Source organism: Nomascus leucogenys, chromosome 5 (genome assembly GCF_006542625.1).
Source record: "Nomascus leucogenys isolate Asia chromosome 5, Asia_NLE_v1, whole genome shotgun sequence".
NCBI classification, from domain to species: domain Eukaryota; kingdom Metazoa; phylum Chordata; class Mammalia; order Primates; family Hylobatidae; genus Nomascus; species Nomascus leucogenys.
The window spans coordinates 103,224,450-103,243,105 of NC_044385.1; the positions used below are offsets into that span (position 1 = coordinate 103,224,450).

Here is an 18,656-nt window from a genome sequence, read left to right on the forward strand (position 1 = left end):
AGTCACTTACAGGTTCTCAGGGTCATTGATGTGCTTTCTCTCTTTCCCATTTTTCTTTTAGGTCCTTACTGGAAGGCAGCATGTCCAATGTTACCTTGAGAAAAATGTCTCCCACAGGAAATGGTAACGTACATGATGTTTCTCTTGCTCAGAAAACTTTAAAATTTTGGAAAAACAACTCACAGATCTGAATTCTTTAATATAGATATTGAATGCTTAGAAACAACAGTCTAATTTAATTAGCATTGCAAAGTTAGGCTTAAGAAAAAGTATACATGCCGCAGCTTTTAGTCACGTAATTGGAATTCAATTTTTTTTAATTAATAAAAATATCTTTTTTAAAATATGACCTTCTTTGTGTTTGGCTCTTACAGGATAAAAGAATTAAGTTACTTAGAATCAAATGACCAGGACTTATTGACTATTACAATGTATTATAAAAACAGTCTTTTGTGGGCTTCCAAGGTATATTTCTTATGGGGTAAAATGGCCAACCCACTAAATCCTGGCTCGGTTTATCCCAGGCTGGGAGATCTCCTTTCCCAGCAGCTGGATGGGGCCTCATGATTGGCACTGGCAGTTTCAGTTGGCACCTGAGCAGCTTTATATGTTATCTTTGGTGATGGGGTGTGGGATCTGTTCTTTCTTGCTGGGGCATCCTACTTTGAAACAGTACTGGACTTGCCAGCCTAGAAGATTGATGCTGGCCAATCAGATGTGCCTCTCGGGATTTTCAGGTTAACAAGCCCACGCTCAACTCCATACTATTACATCTTCCAGTCTTTCATGTTTCTGTTGATAGAGATGAAGAGCACCATTCAGGGAATCACACAGAAGCAGCAGGATTTTCATGAGGTGAACAAAAGAAGAACTTTCTTACAGGATAACAGTTGGATAAAGAAACGCCCTGAAGAAGAAAAGTAAGCTGGTGTGGAGCGTGGTGGGTGGATGGAGGGGCAGAGAGGGGCATTCTCTGTTTGGGAAGCTAATGCTCATCTGAAAAATGAATACTTTTCTCCTGAAACACTTTGTTGCATGGTCTAATTTTTGGTAAGACTTAGTAAGCATAAATAGGTTACACATCAGAGTTTCAAGAATATCTCTGCCATTTTAAATATCCACATACATAAGAGAACGCGAGTCATTACTGAGAGAGAGCCTGGCTATTACCTAGGATAGATGTTTGTGCTTACTTGCTAAACTGAAAAGAAAACATGACTTTCCAGTTTCCGAAAAGGTAACAGTTAATCCATGATCGGACAATTCCTGCTATGTTGATCATGTCAGCTGAAATAAACAAAAATAGTATAATTCCAAATTTAGCATATAAAATTTTGATATGTGCAAGAGAAATTTAAAAAATTACCGGCTTATTTTAGTGCCATTTACTTCTAGGTACTGGGAAGGTAGGATATATGGTATTACTTTGTAAGTACTTAACCACCAACAAAATTTTGTTTGTTTTGAGCATTGCTTCTACTAGCTGAGAGGTTTAAAGATTTGAAAACTATGGCCATAGGCATATAGCCTCATTGGCAATATAGATTTGCAAGAGGTATTTGTCCAGCCTGGATATATATTATGTTATGTGTATATTATAAATTATGTAGACATTTTATGATTTCTTTGTTATTAAGCTTGGTGTTAGATACTTTACATATAAAGCACCACTAATTTTACAATGAAACACAAGGTAGGTGTTATATCTCCTCATTTTACAAAAGAGGAATCTGAGCTCAGAGAAGCTAAGTAACTTGTCTAATGGCACATGGCAATTTAGTGGTAGAGTTTAGATTTTAACATGGCCCATTGTTTTTCTATTACACAAATGTTTCTCAACTGGGGCAATTTCACCTCCAGAAGACATTTGGCAAGGTTAGGAGACATTTTTGTGGTCAAAATTGGCAAGTCCTTCTGGTATTTAATGCGTAGAGAACAGGGATGCTGGTAAACATCCTATAAATCACAGGGCAGCTCCCACAACAAAAAATTATCAAACCCAAAGTGTCAATAGTCCTGCAGTTGGGAAATCCTGCATTATAAGATACTTACTCTAAACTATCTACAAACACTGCAGATAATGGTTATTTGAGGGGCATTCTTGTGAATGTTAAATTTAAAATATCTATTAATTTCTGTTATTGAATATTATTATTTCAAGGAAATATATGGGTGTTTAGAGATTTAGAGACTCACACTAACTTTTAGAGTTAGCACTATTGGATGACAATCATCTCCTTCCATGAAACAGCATTTATTGCTTCTGTCAGAGCATTTCCAATTTTCTGTAGTGGTAGTGTCATGTGCAATGTAGACCATACATTTTGGTGTGCCAACATTTACACAGACGAGTGAAGATAGAACGTATAAGACAAATCACAGTTGGGAGGAATGGTGCTTTTATGCCAGGCATGCCTCCCCAGGAAAACCCAGGGAAGCCAGTTTGGATGGCACAGGAGCTGCTGAATGAAGGGAAAATTGGCTTTGATGCTTCCCTGATTCCCCCTGGCCCAGTTCTGGGCTGTGTGTTATAATTCCACCTCAGATAAAAACATGCCTGGTATTTGCTCCTCTTTCAAAAATTTCAGTAAGAGATATGGAGGAAGATAGGAAAGTTCTCTTGGGGTCTTTGAGAGTGTATATTTGCTGGCATTGTTTCACTTTTACTGTTCATCTTTCTATTTAATTGTCTACTTCAGTTCTTTTATAGCTTCATTAAAAATGGTACCAGAGGCTGGGAGTGGTGGCTCATACCTGTAATCCCAGAACTTTGGGAGGCCAAGGAGGGCAAGTCACTTGAGGTCAGGAGTTCGAGACCAGCCTGGCCATGAAGAAACCCTGTCTCTATTTTAAAAATACAAAAATTAGCCAGGCATGGTGGCAGGCACCTGTAATCCCAGCTACTCGGGAAGCTGAGACAGGAGAATTGCTTGAACCTGGGAGGCAGAGGTTGCAGTGAGCCAAGATATCGCACCACTGCACTCCAGCCTGGGCGACAGAGCAAGACTCTGTCTAAAAAAAAAAAAAAAAAAAAAAAGTACTAGAGTGTTGAGTAATGTTAGTGGAGCATAACCAGGAAAAATGTGGTATTTCAGGTTTGGTTGGGTTGACACAAAATAGGTTCAGGTACTTTCTGCCTTGGCTCAAATCCAAAGGCTTCACTACATGTTTTGACATTTCCTGAAAGGGCTGTACTTTCAGTTCCACTGTACAAAATAAGAATGATATTACTTTGAGATTTTACATATGAAGGTCGATTGCAGGGTTGACTAGTAAGAAAAGCAATAGTTTGGAATGAAAAGATCTGGGTCCTAGACCCACCTCTGTTACTTGCTAACCTTGTGGTCTTAGGAAAGCCACAAAGTCCCCAATTTTCTCATCTGTGAACTGGATATGACAGTGTCTTCCCTGCCTAATTCATAGGATTATTTTAACGACTAACTAGAGCAAACTGTATTCTCATGGTTCAAAAGTAGGCTAGGTCTCCTGTGAATTATTAATCTCCTTAACCACAAATATTGGTACTGAGTTTCCCACATTTTATGAAGGAGAACTGTCAAGTCCACCAACATATCCAGACATAATGGGCTTACTTAAACTTAAACAGAATTTGTGGAAAGCTTTTGTATTTGACTTCATGCCAAAAAGGACTCTTCTAATACATATAAATGGCTTATATTCCCACAGTCTGATAAAACACAACACAACACTCATTCATTGTTGAATCATGTGGAAACCTCATGGGATAAAAGATCATTTGTACAGACAAACTTGTTTCTTTTCTCATGCTCTTTCAAGTGGTGACTGGTTAAAATAAATACATAATTTTGTGTTCTCACAACTGAAATAAAATGAATTAACCTTGCCAAAAATTGGGAGCTCACCAGCATGTCTCTCTCATTTAGTGCTTAGCCAATATTGTGGTAAATTTCTATGTGACATACTTTTGTTCTTTCTTTGCAGAGATGAAAATTACGGTAGGGTGGTGCTCAACCGACATAATTCCCATGATGCATTGGACAGGTGGGTGTTCAGACATGTTACATCATGAGCAGAAACACAAAGATGGTAGTTTTCAGAGAAGACTTGTCCAAGACAGCTGAATATTTGCAGCATGCCTTGGGCTTTCCCCGATGTTCTGGGCATGTGAAGGAGAATCTGTGATATCATCAGAGGTTTCCACAAGGAAACTCTGCCTCTCCAGAACCATGACTTGAGGCAGAACATAACCAACCCTCTGTGCATCCCACTGAGGTGGTCCTCCTGACAGGCAGGGAAAGGACTCTCATAGAAACACGATCATATCAGGCCAGGTGCCATGACTCATGCCTGTAATCCCAATGCTTTGGGAGGCCAAAGTGGGAGGATCACCTAAGCCTAGGAGTTTGAGACCAGCCTGGGTAACATGGCAAAACCCTGTCTCAAAAAAAAAAAAAAAAATTAATTAGCTAGGTGTGATGGCGCGCACCTGTTTTCCCAGCTACTCCAGGGGCTGAGGTGGGAGGATTGCCTGAGCTTGGGACATTGAGGCTGCAGTGGGCAGTGATGCTCCATTGTACTCCAGCCTGGGTGATGGAAGAAGACCCTGTTTCTCAAACAAACAAACAACAACAGCAACATGACCAGATTAGATATCTCTGAACCTTAGGGAAAGGAATCCTAAAACACAGAAATAACAACTCCAGAGTTCACTTGCTTTATGGGACAGTACCTTTCTTTTTGGAAACTCCTGGGTTAGTGGGAAAACATGGACTGATCCTCAGTGGCAAATAGACTGATCAAAGCAAATTAGTAGAAAAATTAGTAGAAACATTAAGACAAAATATATATATATAGAGAGAGAGAGAGAGACAATATATATTTCCACAAATAATCTCGGATTGATAAAAGAAGAGAATATTCTTACTAAAACACAGTTGTACTCACATCCATACAAACAACCACACCCATCAGAAGAACCTAATTATCAGACACAGGTTTTATCTGGTCTAGTAGCTTGTGTCTGTTTGTCATTAAAATGTAATTAGAAAGGGAATGTGAATGTCTTCTATGGTGTGGATCTTAAAAAGTTAAGCAGGCACTTGGGTCAGGTCTATTTTGGAAACTTTTGTTTATGAATTTCTCTCAACCCTTTTAAACTTTTTCATAATTTTGACCTGTTTTAAGGGTGCTGAGCTTATAACCCTCTACACAGAGTTGCCATTTCATTTTCCTGATGCCAGCTTGAGTTCATCTGATTTACTGTTCTGTGATCTGGCAGACTCTCTGCCGAGGCCCTGTCCTTAGTCTTTATGGTTTCGAAGATCATAGCCTGGTTCTCAGCTGGCTCTGATCTCACCAACAAAGGAGAGGCTCATCATTTGAGTCCAGCCACCAGTGGAAATTGCTGCCTCTATGTTATTCACCTTTCTCTGGAACGATTAAAGAACACAGATACTTATGTTTTTTAAGTGTGAAATACGCTTCATATTCTTAATGTATATACAGTGTGTTTTAGGTTAACAAGAGCTTAATGCCTTTCATGCTTATTTCATAGTTTAAGTTGTATTGGTTTCCTGAACCCTTCCTCGTGGTGGCCAGTGTTGTGGCTAAAGTAGAATTATCAGTCTTTTAAGGAACAAAAATCTGTAAGCCCTAGACATTTCCCCCTTGACCTGTAACTAACATCACAGAATCAATTTCCCTAAAAGAGTAGGGCAGATTGTTTTTCTCCTGGTACTTGCTCAGAGGGTGTCACTTGTCATTTTTCTGCTCTGCAGAGGCTGTCTTTACCTTGATGTCTTTACTCAACAGCGACTTTGGAGCACCTGCTATGTGCCAGCATTGTGCCAGGTGCCAGGAATACAAAGATGCATAGAACATAATCTTTGACCTTAAAATATCCACAAATGAAAATACTAAAGTTTGTCATGGAAAGTGCTATAGTAGAGGTGTGTGAGTGCACTATGGGAATAGAAAAGAAGGGAGACTAACTCTGCCTGAATAATCAGAGACCTCACTGAGGAAGTGGTCTTTGGTGTTGGTGATGTTGCTTGAAGGATTATGAGGAAAAATTTCCCAAATGGGCAAGGCTGGCTGGTGGGCATGGAGCAAGGAAAGAAGCACTTCCAGCAGAGATGACAATGTGTGCAGAGAGCTGGCATGAGTGGGGTCTGAAAATAAAGGAAAATAAATAATATACTGTCATCACCGTAGATAATACCTTCATATTATCCACAATTGGAAAGTTTGACCGTGTACATGTTCTGGTAGATCATTTAAACATGTCAAATAAGGATGATAGCCAAATAGCACCTGTAGGAGGCCTCCTGTGCATCAGTAGCTGTGTTAAGAGCTGCAAACAAAACGAAGTCCTTGCTTCCACAGAACTTGCATCCTAGTTGAAAGTGAGGGAGGGGAGAGAATGAAAATGACATGTTGAAACATGTCTTATTGTGATAAGCAGTAGGAAGACAACGGCCACCTAGAGACATAGTGATGGTGTCCGGGGAAGGGCTGTTTTCTGGAAGGGGTGAGATGGCCCTCCAGCACCTGCTTGCATTTACACATTACACACGATGGTGAACCACACCATGATTTCACTCTGGGGTTGTATTAAACATTGGGGGAGTTATATTTGGCATTTTTCTTCACTGTTTTTCTTGCCTTAACTGATACTGTTCCCTCTACGTCTATTCGAAAATGTTCACATCTATTTCCCCTCCCAGGCCCAGCTCAAACTGCACTTCATTCCATAAAGCCTTCTCTGGTTTGTATACCTAGAAATCAGCTTTCTTAGCTTAGAACTTCCTTACACCTTACCTAAACCTCTTTTATGGCACTCACTACTTTCTGCCTTTGGATTTACATACTTGATTTGTCCGTCTTGCTCTGTGTAGATAGCAGCTATAGTTATTTTATTCTAGACTTCCTTATATTTATCAGTACAACAGTGTTGATTAATATAGCAAATGTTACTTTCTCCACTACTAATATAGCAAATATACTTTTTGCACTATTCCTAGCACTTTTTATTTTGAGTACATCCAAATAGCTGCTTAGTGAAAATATGCCACGTCAAGTTTAAAATTAAATCTTTAGTATCTAGTCTTAGTACTTATTCTAATGCGATACTTTGGATATGATGGCTTTAAATGATACTTGGAAATACAAACACAATAAATAATGGAGAATTCTCCAAAGAGCTTGCTTGCTTTATATCATGGGGTTATATGAGGCATTAAACAGGCTTTTTTTAATGTTTGATCAATATGGTCAAGATCTTTCCTTTGCTTCCATGATCACGATTCCTTCTACTGAGTCTTCTATTCTCTTTTCTATTATTTTCTAAATCCCCCCCCCATTTTTGCTCATCTGTCTTGCTCTCCTCTCTTTGCCCTTGTGTCTCCTCTTCTTCTTCGTATCACTTTTGTCTCTTCCTCTTTTCCTCCTATCCTTCCTTTTTCTCACTTCCCACTTTCTCCTTTTCATTTTCCCCAGCTTTTCCTGTTTCCTTTCTTTCCTGTCTTTCCCCTCCTTCTGCCTGTAAGTTCCCTTCTTTTAACCCTGTCCACGGTGCTGAATATTAAGCAAAGCATTTATGGATTTAGTCCATGGTGCTGGTTTATGGCACTGCTAAAACTCTGCAAACAAAATATAGTTGAGTATAAAAGATTGAGTTCCTATTACTAATAGGAACATGTAGAAATAAACAACATTGACAAGAGTACATATTAGTTATTAACCATTTTGAGTGTTATGTTGTTTGTTGTATGATTTATGTATCCTTATCCCTAATTTGAATATGTTACATTGTTGTTAGAAATAATTGAAGCCAGAGAAGAATCTTTTATTAGCATAGGATATTGGATTTTCCATAATTTATTCTATCCAAGTTGGAAGATTTGGGTACTCCAAATCTATCTTTCCTTGGTAACATGTACATTTCCTACTGAAATAGGTCAAAATATTGCCATATGTATGATAGGTTTTATCAACTTTTTTTGTGATTGATTTGTTTTTTTGGTAATTATTTTTGCTACAGGAAAGTAAATGAGAAAAATGTGCCAAAGGCTACAATTAGTCGGTATAGTTCTGATGACACTTTGGACAGGTAAGGTGCTTTTGAACCATGCAAGTGGAATGCATAACATATTAAATTCCTTTTCTTATAAAGTTATGAAGTATTTAAAAGTTTACCAAAATAAGGTTTGAATTGCTGGTATTTTATTCCCAGGGATGGAGGCCTCTAAGAATTGAATTACCTTCTTCAAATCTCACTAAATCTTGGCTAGATGTATTTCTAAAATCTTGCTAATAGTAGATTTATATGACAAATTCTTAGAGAAACTGATTTGAGTACAGCTAGGGTGGATACTGTGTGGAATCTGTTAGTTCAATTTAAAATGAAGAAGACAGGTTTTATTTGTGAATATGTGTAATCCTTGTTCAAACATTTGGTCCTTCCACACTGATGGTGGAAAAACATCAGTCCATGCAACTGCTTTATGGAGACACTAAATTTTAATAATACAATAGTTTCAGTCCACTCCAGGACAGAGACGTTAGCTCTTTACTTTCTTTTAGAAAGTGAAAATACTCTTTTGACACTGGAGTCTCCATAGGGCTGATAGAATAAGTCCAACGTGTGTGCCTGCTGTTAGTTCCTTCTTACATGGGGGGAAAGGGCTCATCTCTACAGGGAAAATAAGGCAACTTCTATTCAGGTTGAAGTATAAATGACACAAATCACATTTTTAGTTTAGGTTCAGTAGAGACGCTTAGTAAGCATAAGTAAAGGACAAAGTTAGCATCTTTAATAGGAGTCTTTTGGACTCCTATTAAATAGGCACCATGAATACCCAAAGCCAGTGCTAGTTGTGTTTACTCCCTGCAGCTAAAGATGTGCTGCAGTTGTAGGCAAAAATGGCACCTACTGGGTTTTAAGCAAATACATGGTAACTTACAGCATCCAATAGATTCTAAACTCAGACTATGCCAGTGTTGATTAATGTAGCAAATGTATATACCTTCTGCACTATTCCTAGGCTTTTAAGTCAGTCACCCTAATAGAGGACAATCAATGCTGGTATCCTGAAGAGTTGGTCTTTTTCTTTTAAAAATTATCATCCTTGTCAAAAATGAGTTTGTAGTAGATGTACAAGATCTCATCTCCACAGTGATGCATAGAGAAGAGGTAGATAAAATACCTCTGTCCATTCATCCTGGTCTTGCAGATGGTTAATTGAAGAAGGAAACCCTATTTCTAGGAATGAATTTTAAAGTGAGATAATTGAGCCTCAAGTAAGGTGGAAGACCTAAGCTTTTGTAGGCTGTGTGTCTGAACGTTTATGTCAGGCCAGCCGAGATACAGCCTAGGAATGTGGGAAATAGACTTGACCTCACAGGCAATGTAGTTAGGTCATTCTCAGCCTTAGCTACAAATTAGAACCACTGAGGGGGCTCTTAAACTTTATTGATGCCTTGGTCCTACTACCCCTCACTCCCCAAATTCTGATTTAATTAGCCCGAGGCGGAACTCAAGCATTTTTTTTTCAAGCTTATAGAGTAATTCTTATGTGCAGCTGAGATTCAGAACCACCAATATAGCTCAAGCCCTTCATTTTATACCCTCGAAAGCAGGCCCGGAGATTACATGATCTATTTACACACTTTAGTGGTATGTTTGGGAAAAGTATCCTGGCAGCTCATTCCCAAGGCACTAAATGTGGAAATAGATTTGAGGAAGAGAACACAGGGGTTAGTAAAGAAAGGCAAGTCCTGTTAGCAGGAGCTGAACTTCTGTAATACAGACCACTCCAAAATGTAAGACATGAAATAATTTTAGGAGGAAGATGATCAAATATATCTGGTATGTGTGTATTTGCATTTTAATAATGATGCACTTGATTTAATGAATATGAGAAAAGTACTGAGTTTACATTTGAAAAGTTCCCTTTAAAATATACTTACGTGTGTAAAATGTGAGGTGTGCAAAAGAAACATAAATAAATGTGTATGTAGCATGCAGAGATAGTGGGTTATAACTAATTTGGAAAACCTAGGTTAGGAGGCCATCTAGTGCTCCATCGTGAAAGTATAACTTTTCCTTTGGCTGTTCTGATCATGTTGCAAATTACATTGTTTGGTATTTCAAGTCTCCAAGAACAATTTTTATAAAAACAACCTATTTCATATCACAAGTTGACAGAAATTTAATTTCCACGGTAAATACAAAATTAATCTCCCCCAGCAATAAGAAATCAACATACATATTGGAATGGCGGTTTAGAGTTCTCTCCATTACCATTGATAGACTTACCCCTGGGTAGCATGAAACAGGCTATGAGAGGTGAAGAATAAAGACTAAAAGAAGGTCTGTTAACCTAATATATGAGTTTTGGGAACAATCATACTACAGAATTGAATATATGACATTGGATCCTAGTAAACGATTTGGGAGATAGACTACTTTCTACTTGTGTTGCCAAGAGAAAGCCACACAATGACTCTGAGACTCCATTTATTTATCTATAAAATGAAAATCCTTATACCTACCTTGTAGGGTGTTCTGGAGAGTAGACAAAACGCATCAAATGACCAGCAACAAGTAGTAGGTATGAGACAAGGAAAGAAGGAACAGGGGCCGAAGTTATGAGATCCCACCATTGGCATATAATGATAACCTTCCTTATTTGTGCTTTCTGACTCAAGAAGCATATGAACACACCTTTTCTAGATCTATGAGATTAGAATGATTAAAATCTCTAATGATCATTTGGACTCACTACATGTATTAGTCAAAGTAAACTAATTTGTCAAGGTAGAGTAACTTTTTAACAAGTCTGCTTCCTCTCTTCCAAATCAAGATGGTTTAACACACTATAAGGTACTGCTTGACACATCAGAGTCCAATGTGATTTGCTTGAGTCCATGAAGTGACTCAGGGACCTAAGTTCTTTCCATATTTTAATGCTGCCATATTTATGCTGCCATGCGTACCAAAGCCATAGTAGAAGGGGGAAGAAAGAACATGGAAGATCACCAGGAGGTTTTACAATGGGTCTGGAAGTGGCAGATAACATGTCTGCCCACACTCTTTAGTCTAGAGCTCAATCACATGGCCCCAACTTAATTGCAATGAAGGTTGGAAATTGTGGTCTCCTTGATTGCTCAGAAAGAAAAGAAAATGTGTTTCGCAAACACATAATATTGTTTATGCCACAAACCATTGAAAAAAAAAACAAGTATTTCATTGATGCCTTTTACTGACATAGGAAGTACTGTCATTGACAAGATGTATCATTAGACAATAATGAAAATGAAAATAGTTAATGAGTTAAATGCTCGATGAGTCAGAAAGACAAACAGGCAAAAGTCATAACACTTTTAAAATTTCAGGCTGGGTGCGGTGGCTCATACCTGTAATCTCAGCACTTTAGGAGGTGGAGGCCGGTGGGTTACCTGAGGTCAGGAGTTCGAGACCAGTGTGGCCAACATGGTGAAACTTCCTCTCTACTAAAAATACAAAAATTAACTGGGCGTAGGGGTGCATGCCTGTAGTTCCAGCTACTCAGGAGGCTGAGGCAGTAGAATAGCTTGAACCCTGCGGGCAGAGGTTGCAGTGAGCTGAGATCACGCTACCGCACTCTAGCCTGGGCAACAGAGCAAGACTCTCTCTCAAAAAATAAAATAAAATAAAACAAAATTTCAAACTATATTAAAACAACCTTACAAGTAGATTTTGTCATAAGTAGTTTCTTTTTATTTAAAAATTTTCTAAAATGTAACACTTGAAAAATAGTTCTCTTTACTAGAGAAAGACTATGTTGTTAAGCTTTTCTAGCATGAAAATGATCTGAAAGGAGTTTGATAATTTAAATGTTTATCCAGACTTTTGTCTTGTTTCTTTATAAAGGATCTCAGACAGAAATGATGCTGCTAAAACATATAAGGCCAATACCTTGGATAACCAACTAACCAATAGGTACCAGTATCTACTAACTATGGGAAAGGCTCAAGTATAATATTTTTCTAAGTGTTACCTATGTACTTGCAATTCTTCAATCCTACTTGATATCTTTCTGTAAATTCTTAGTCTCTATCATTACTCCTGTACATGGCTAGAATAAAACCTTGTTGTTTAGCTTAAAAATCACAAGGTTTGTAGCTCCAAATCACCATTCTTACCACATTTATGTTTCTGTTTAAGTTGTCCTGGTGGCAAAACTATGAAATAGGTACAAATGCAAATTTTACATTATTATTGTTAAGGAAAATTACTGAACCCAACAAATAAAAATATTGGGCTTAAAAGATACTAAATTTTCAGAAGAAAAATAATTCTTTGGAATCTAGTACAAGAGACAAAATCATGAAATCATCTTATGAAATTTATTAAAATATGATGCTTTCTATTTCTTTCTCTCACCAAAGTCTAACTTTTAATAACTCTAAATTCAAGAATAATTCCAAATAGATGCAAATGTTCATTCTTCATTGTTCAAACTCTGCTTTCTTTCTCTCCTACCAGGAGCATGTCCATGTTTAGATCACCGGAAGTAACAAAGCTGTATGTATTCTTTCTAATTGTAGTATATTTCTTTTTATGTGTTCAAGAAAACCAGGGAAAACCACCCCAGGCCAATTTTATTGGAATACAGCCATGCCCCTATTGCTCTGGCAGAGTTGAGTAGTAGAAGACAATACCAAAATGGTCTGCAAAGGTTCAAATGTGACTATCTGGACTTTTGCAGAAAAAAAGATTGCCAGTCATTACTCTAACCAAACACCAAAGCTTAGGTCATCCTTTCTTTCTTCTTCTTTATTAAAATCTAGACTCCTCATTTTTTCCCTACAGGACTTTTCTTCCCTCTACTCCCACAATAATTAACCCTTCCTCTACACCTCACTTCCTTCCTCACCCACCCTTCACATCTATGCCTCCTCCTTCAGAGAAAATTGAATTGGGAAAACATGGGGTGAGCTAAAAATCTATTTAAATGGAACACATTTTCCCTGGAATGTACTACTGATGGTTATAAGCAGCCCAAATCAGACAGATTTATAAACTTATTTATTTTTGAATTCCTATTTATGTATAAAGTAATTTATACACTGGATCACACCTCTCAGCGCTTGAAACGGGCCTGGGTCACTTCCATTTTTGAGGATCTGCATATATGAACAAATGCCAGATAGAGACTTAAGATGGTATGATTTAAAAATTTTTATTAAGCAATAATGCTTCTAATGCAAAAAACCACAACATAATTAGTTAGTCACAATATAATCACAGGAATAAAAGAAATGTGAATCTGTAGCATGCCAGAATTGATTTGTCTGAATTTCCGACAGTTAATGTCATTTTATGAATCACTTCTTTATTCTATTCCTTTAGTTTTAGCTAGTTCTATGAGAACCTGACAACTTCTAAAATATGTCAACTAAGGAAGAAGATTTTTGGCTGTTTTTCCATCCTCAAGTGAAGCATGTTATGAACAGAGAGCAGGCAGGAATATGAGTAGAATTTAAGACTTTTCAAAGGTAGGCTGAAATGAAAAAGTTTGAGAGTGTGATTAATTGTTGTTCTTGTCATTAAACAGGCAACCTGGAGGTTCATTGAATGCCAACACCTCCAACACCATAGCATCCACTTCTGCTACTACTCCTGTAAAGAAGAAGAGGTACAATGAACTCATTGTGTCTACCTCTTGCTGATACACTATGAAAGACTGCATTAGAAAGCTTCCTTCTCTTTTTTTGCGGGGATCCAGCATCTACATTCTGCTGTTCCCAAACTTCAGCTCTTTCCCCCAACAATCTCTTTCTCAAATATAGAGTCTTGTTTTCAGTTCCTTTAGGGCCTTGAATTTCTAGGAAATGTTTTAGATGATAGAGCTCGTATGTTAAATGGCAGACTACTTGAGGTAGCACGTTTCATGGAGTCCTGCTGCTGGGAATGCCTTAACCTGAAATAATGATGAATGTAGGGCCACATGCTGCCATGCTCCTGAAACCGGCCTGTATCTGGAGATGCCGCCTCTGCTCTGTGGATTGGGCTGGCCTTGTTTCCAAATGGAGAGTCAAAGACCCTTTCTGGAGACATCCATCTGTATTTGTTTGATTCTTGCCTCCTCCACCAACCTCCTCTGCATGGTCTCCCACATTCTGCTGGTGCTGAGTCCTATGTAATTAGCAGGCACAGAGGAGTAGTTGGACCAATGGTGACCAAATATTCTTCATGAGACCAAACATGATGGTGGAAGACATGTTTGCATGTTGAAAAAATCCCAGGGCTATGAATTGTGATGCAAATGGAAAACAAGCATTTACAAACATCAATGCTTTTAAATTTTCTCAATTTCCCTGTCTGTACCTGGGTCCATGCTGTGTACAGGGTAGGTGCTCAATGTTTGTTGATGGACTGGCTGACTTTGCCATGGTGCTGCTGGAGAAAAATGACTGATTCTATTTTTTCCTTCAACAAAATTCTGGCTGTAGCTGCAAAGTCTCAGAAAATGTGATTCGTCTTTCCCTTGAACCCAAATTTCATGTCCCTTGACCCTTTGCCTGGTAAAAACAGATTCCTAAATTTGAAAGAGAAATTTTAGGTCAGTCAGTTCAATCTCCTATCTAGTGCAAGAATCTTTCCTCTGACATTTTGGGCATAATTCAGGGCCACTGAAGCCATCAATAAGACTCTCACTATTTTGGGACACATCTTTGACTTGCTCTCCTGGGTAGCATCTGTTCCTTACATTGAGCTGGAATCTGCCTTGATTGACTCGTTCCTTGTCTTAGTTCAGTTCTGCAGTGGCTCAGAGAATAGACCTTCTTAAACAATTTAAATCCAACTTTCCTGTCTGCCTTTTCTTCTGTAGTGCATATCATTCTCATCTGAATATCTTCAGTTTTCATCCATATCTTGATCTTTCTGCTTAGCAATTACTCCCAACTAAAATTATGACCTGGTGATGTGAGGACATCTTTCTAATTTAGGTTAGAACTGAAGCTAGTGCTGCTATAATATTCACTTATGCTTTCAATATCTTTACTTGTCAGAGTTTTCTAGCAGTTTCTTTTCTTTTCTTTCTTTTTTTTTTTTTTTTTTTTTCGGAGTGTGCAGTGGCGCAATTTCGGCTCACTGCAACCTCTGCCTCCCGGGTTTAACCAATTCTTTGCCTCAACCTCCTGAGTAGTTGGGAGTACAGGCATATGCCACCACGGCCAGCTAATTTTTGTATTTCTAGTAGAGATGGGGTTTCACCATTTTTGCCAGGCTGGTCTTGAGCTCCTGACCTCGTGATCCACCCGCCTTGGCCTCCCAAAGTGCTGGGATTACAGGTGTGAGGCCCTACACCTGGCCCACAGTTTTTTAAAAATTATATTTTGAGGCCGGGCACGGTGGCTCACACCTGTAATCCCAGCACTTTGGGAGGCCGAGGCGGGCAGATCACAAGGTCAGGAGATCGAGACCATCCTGGCTAACATGGTGAAACCCCATCCCAGCTACTCGGGAGGCTGAGGCAGGAGAATGGCGTGAACCCGGGAGGCAGAGCTTGCAGTGAGCCGAGATTGCGCCACTGCACTCCAGCCTGGGAGACAGCGAGACTCCATCTCAAAAAAAAAAAAAAAAAAAAAAAAAATTGTATTTTGAAGCTGGGCGTGTTGGCTCATGCCTATAATCCCAGCACTTTTGGAGGCCGAGGCAGGTGGATCACCTGAGGTCGGGAGTTCGAGACCAGCCTGACCAACATGGAGAAACCCTGTCTCTACTAAAAATTACAAAATTAGCTGGGTGTGGTGGCACATGCCTGTAATCCCAGCTACTCAGGAGGCTGAGGCAGGAGAACTGCTTAAACCCAGGAGGTGGAAGTTGTGGTGAGCCAAGATCGCACCATTGCACTCCGGCCTGGGCAACAAGAGCGAAACTCTGTCTCAAAAATAAAAATAAAAATAAAACATATATATATATATTGAGTAGAGTATAAGATTGTTATTTCTGTTGTGAAATAATTCAGACATGCAGAAAAATAGGGAGAATAACATGATAAATATATATGAATTTACTATCTAGACTTAACAATTGTCATTATTTTCCAGATTTGCTTTAGATTTCTTTTTAAAAGAAATGTCCACATTACTTAGTGCTAAAGGAAATGAGAAAAGAGGTTTACTTGGAGGAACAGATAGCCTAGAATATAGGATAGTTACTTCCTACTTCATTTATGAAATAGTGTTCATTTTACTTCCAAGGCTTGGTATAATCTCATTGTCTTTTTAACTGTCAAATTATTTTCAGACAAGTGGGTGGGATCAGCCTTTCAATCACCATGTTTATTACCGTGTCATTTCTTAACAGGCAGTCCTGGTTTCCACCGCCCCCTCCAGGTTACAACGCCTCTTCAAGCACAGGAGCCAGGAGACGGTAAGGGAAAGGTGTCAGGCGTAATTGCTGTGCCATTAGATGGAAGAACATGTCAGACATTGACAACATATAATTGTGGATGTTTTGGGATAAATTGGAGGCAATCTCGTGAACTCTCAGCTCTGTACAGGAGAGTGTCCAGTGGGAGTAAGGTCAGGGCTACCAAGTACACTGGTAGGACATCTGACAAACTGCTAGGAATGAGTAGGTGGCTGTATTAGATTGCTAGGCCAATGAGTAGGTGGCTGTATTAGATTGCTAGCCAAAAGAAATGAGTGCCACAAACTGGGTGCCACAAACTGCCACAAAGTGCCACTGGGTGGCTTAAACAACAGGAATTTATTGTCTCATAGTTTTAGAGGCCAGAAGTCCAAAATCAAGGGTTCAGCAGGGTTGGTTCCTTCTGAGGACTGTTAGGGCTCCCCTAACTTCTGATGGTTTCCTGGTAATCATTGACATTGCCCAATTGGTACAAGCATTGAACTGATCGCTGCCTTCATCTTCACATGATCTTCTCCCTGTGTGTATGTCTGAGTCCAAATTTCCCTTTGTTATAAAGCAACTAATCATGTCTATCCTACTACAGTATGACCTTATCCTAACTGAACTAATTACATCTGCAATGACCCTATTTCTAAGCAAGGTCACATTCTGAGGAATTGTGGATTAGGACTTCAACATGTGAATTTTAGGGGCAGAGGGGACACAACTTAACCCTTAACAGTGACAGTGGGAGAGAACAGAGTCAGGCATCAGACAGGGGTTCCAGTGTGGGCTCTTGATGCCCAGCTGCCTCCAGGCTGTGCAGAACCTGGAGAACTGGATGCGGATATGTGTGGCAAGTTGTTCATAAACGTTAAGTGACAAATGAATATTTTCTAATTTTATTTTTTGTTGAGAGTAATAGTTATAACTAAATGATAGATCAGGTGGAAGACACCTTATTCTACAATTTCCGTGCTAGGAATGCCAGCAACAATTCAATGTAACAAATATTTAATAAACACTGCTGTGTGCCAGATATTATTCTAGGATCTTGGGATATATCAGTGAACAAAACATGGAGCCTACACTCTTGTCTTTAAAGAAGCATGCTCTATAATCAATATCATCACTAACTCAGAAACAAAAACAGGTCTCCTACTTTAGTTTACTTTTCAGGTATCCAAAGATGTTTTTATGTCTCAACTTCTAGAATATTTTCATGTTTCAATGGGATCAGTTTTTCTAATTCTGACTATTGGAAAAGAAAGTATTATTAAACTATGTGCTTATTTAATATTAGATCGGTTTATTTTATAAAATTTTCATCTACTATGCAGACTTCTAATGTATCTTTCATTTCCAAGTAATGGATATATTTAGAAATACATGTATTTTGTAATAATTTGAGTGGTCTCTATAAGGATGTAAATAAACTGTAGTTGGTCAATAGACACAAAGAGCTTGAGTTGCTTTTTTTATACCTGTCATTACATCTATCTATCTATCTATCTATCTATCTATCTATCTATCTATCTAATCTATCTCTGTCTGCTTGTCTATCTCTCTGTCTATCTATAACTAAATCAAATTACTGAACATGTTGAGCAGGCACAACTTGGAATCACATTCACCTACTGCTACAATGTTTTATTTTAGAACCTGCTCATCTACAGATGACTTCCAATTACATGAACTTCCATGTATGAATTACATTTGGAGTTTAAAACATTCTTTCCCCTCAGGCTGTTATTAGATACGTCCCTATGGGTGATACCTTTGATATAAGGAGCTATCTAAGTGGGGAAAATGTTGACTAGGAGTTAACTAGTTATAATTTTTGTGACGATTGTTAAGATCCATTCAATTTTGTCTTGATAGAGAATAACTGGTACTTTTCTTAGATATATTTATTATTTTAAAAATAACTTCATATTTTTGTCCTCAACTCATCATTCCAATTATTCATTATTCCAATATCATTATAAAAAGTAACTGGTTATATAAGAGTGTAAAACATGGAAGGATTATTCATGAATTAACATCTCATGCTATCAATGCCTGTTGAGGTTGTGGATCTGTTTGCACAGAGCTGATGGGACTTGGCTCTATGCCCTCCCTCGCAATTTATGCATTGCTGGATGTGATTTACATGGAAGATGAAATGAGTTACAATGTTGCTATTTCTGATTCTTGGTTCAGATCCATAGCTCTGGAACTAAGGGAAAGAGGAGATTATTAGGCTAGGCTGATCAATTTATATATC

At 38.4% G+C, this 18,656-nt stretch overlaps 1 protein-coding gene across 3 annotated transcripts in view; it reads left to right on the forward strand.

Annotated features, from left to right (window-relative positions):
• The window catches only part of SCEL (sciellin), a 110,413-nt gene that overhangs the window by 18,835 nt on the left and 72,922 nt on the right, over window positions 1-18,656 (forward strand). For 2 of the 3 annotated variants that reach the window (XM_003257353.3, XM_003257354.3), the window contains exons 2-9: window positions 62-123; window positions 803-920; window positions 3,964-4,023; window positions 8,024-8,092; window positions 11,897-11,965; window positions 12,512-12,550; window positions 13,584-13,664; window positions 16,343-16,408. In XM_003257353.3, the coding sequence (XP_003257401.1) occupies window positions 81-123; window positions 803-920; window positions 3,964-4,023; window positions 8,024-8,092; window positions 11,897-11,965; window positions 12,512-12,550; window positions 13,584-13,664; window positions 16,343-16,408 (545 nt within the window). In that variant the 5' untranslated portion in view covers window positions 62-80. The remainder of the gene's footprint in view (window positions 1-61; window positions 124-802; window positions 921-3,963; window positions 4,024-8,023; window positions 8,093-11,896; window positions 11,966-12,511; window positions 12,551-13,583; window positions 13,665-16,342; window positions 16,409-18,656) is intronic. The other variant, XM_003257355.2, reaches the window with a different exon arrangement.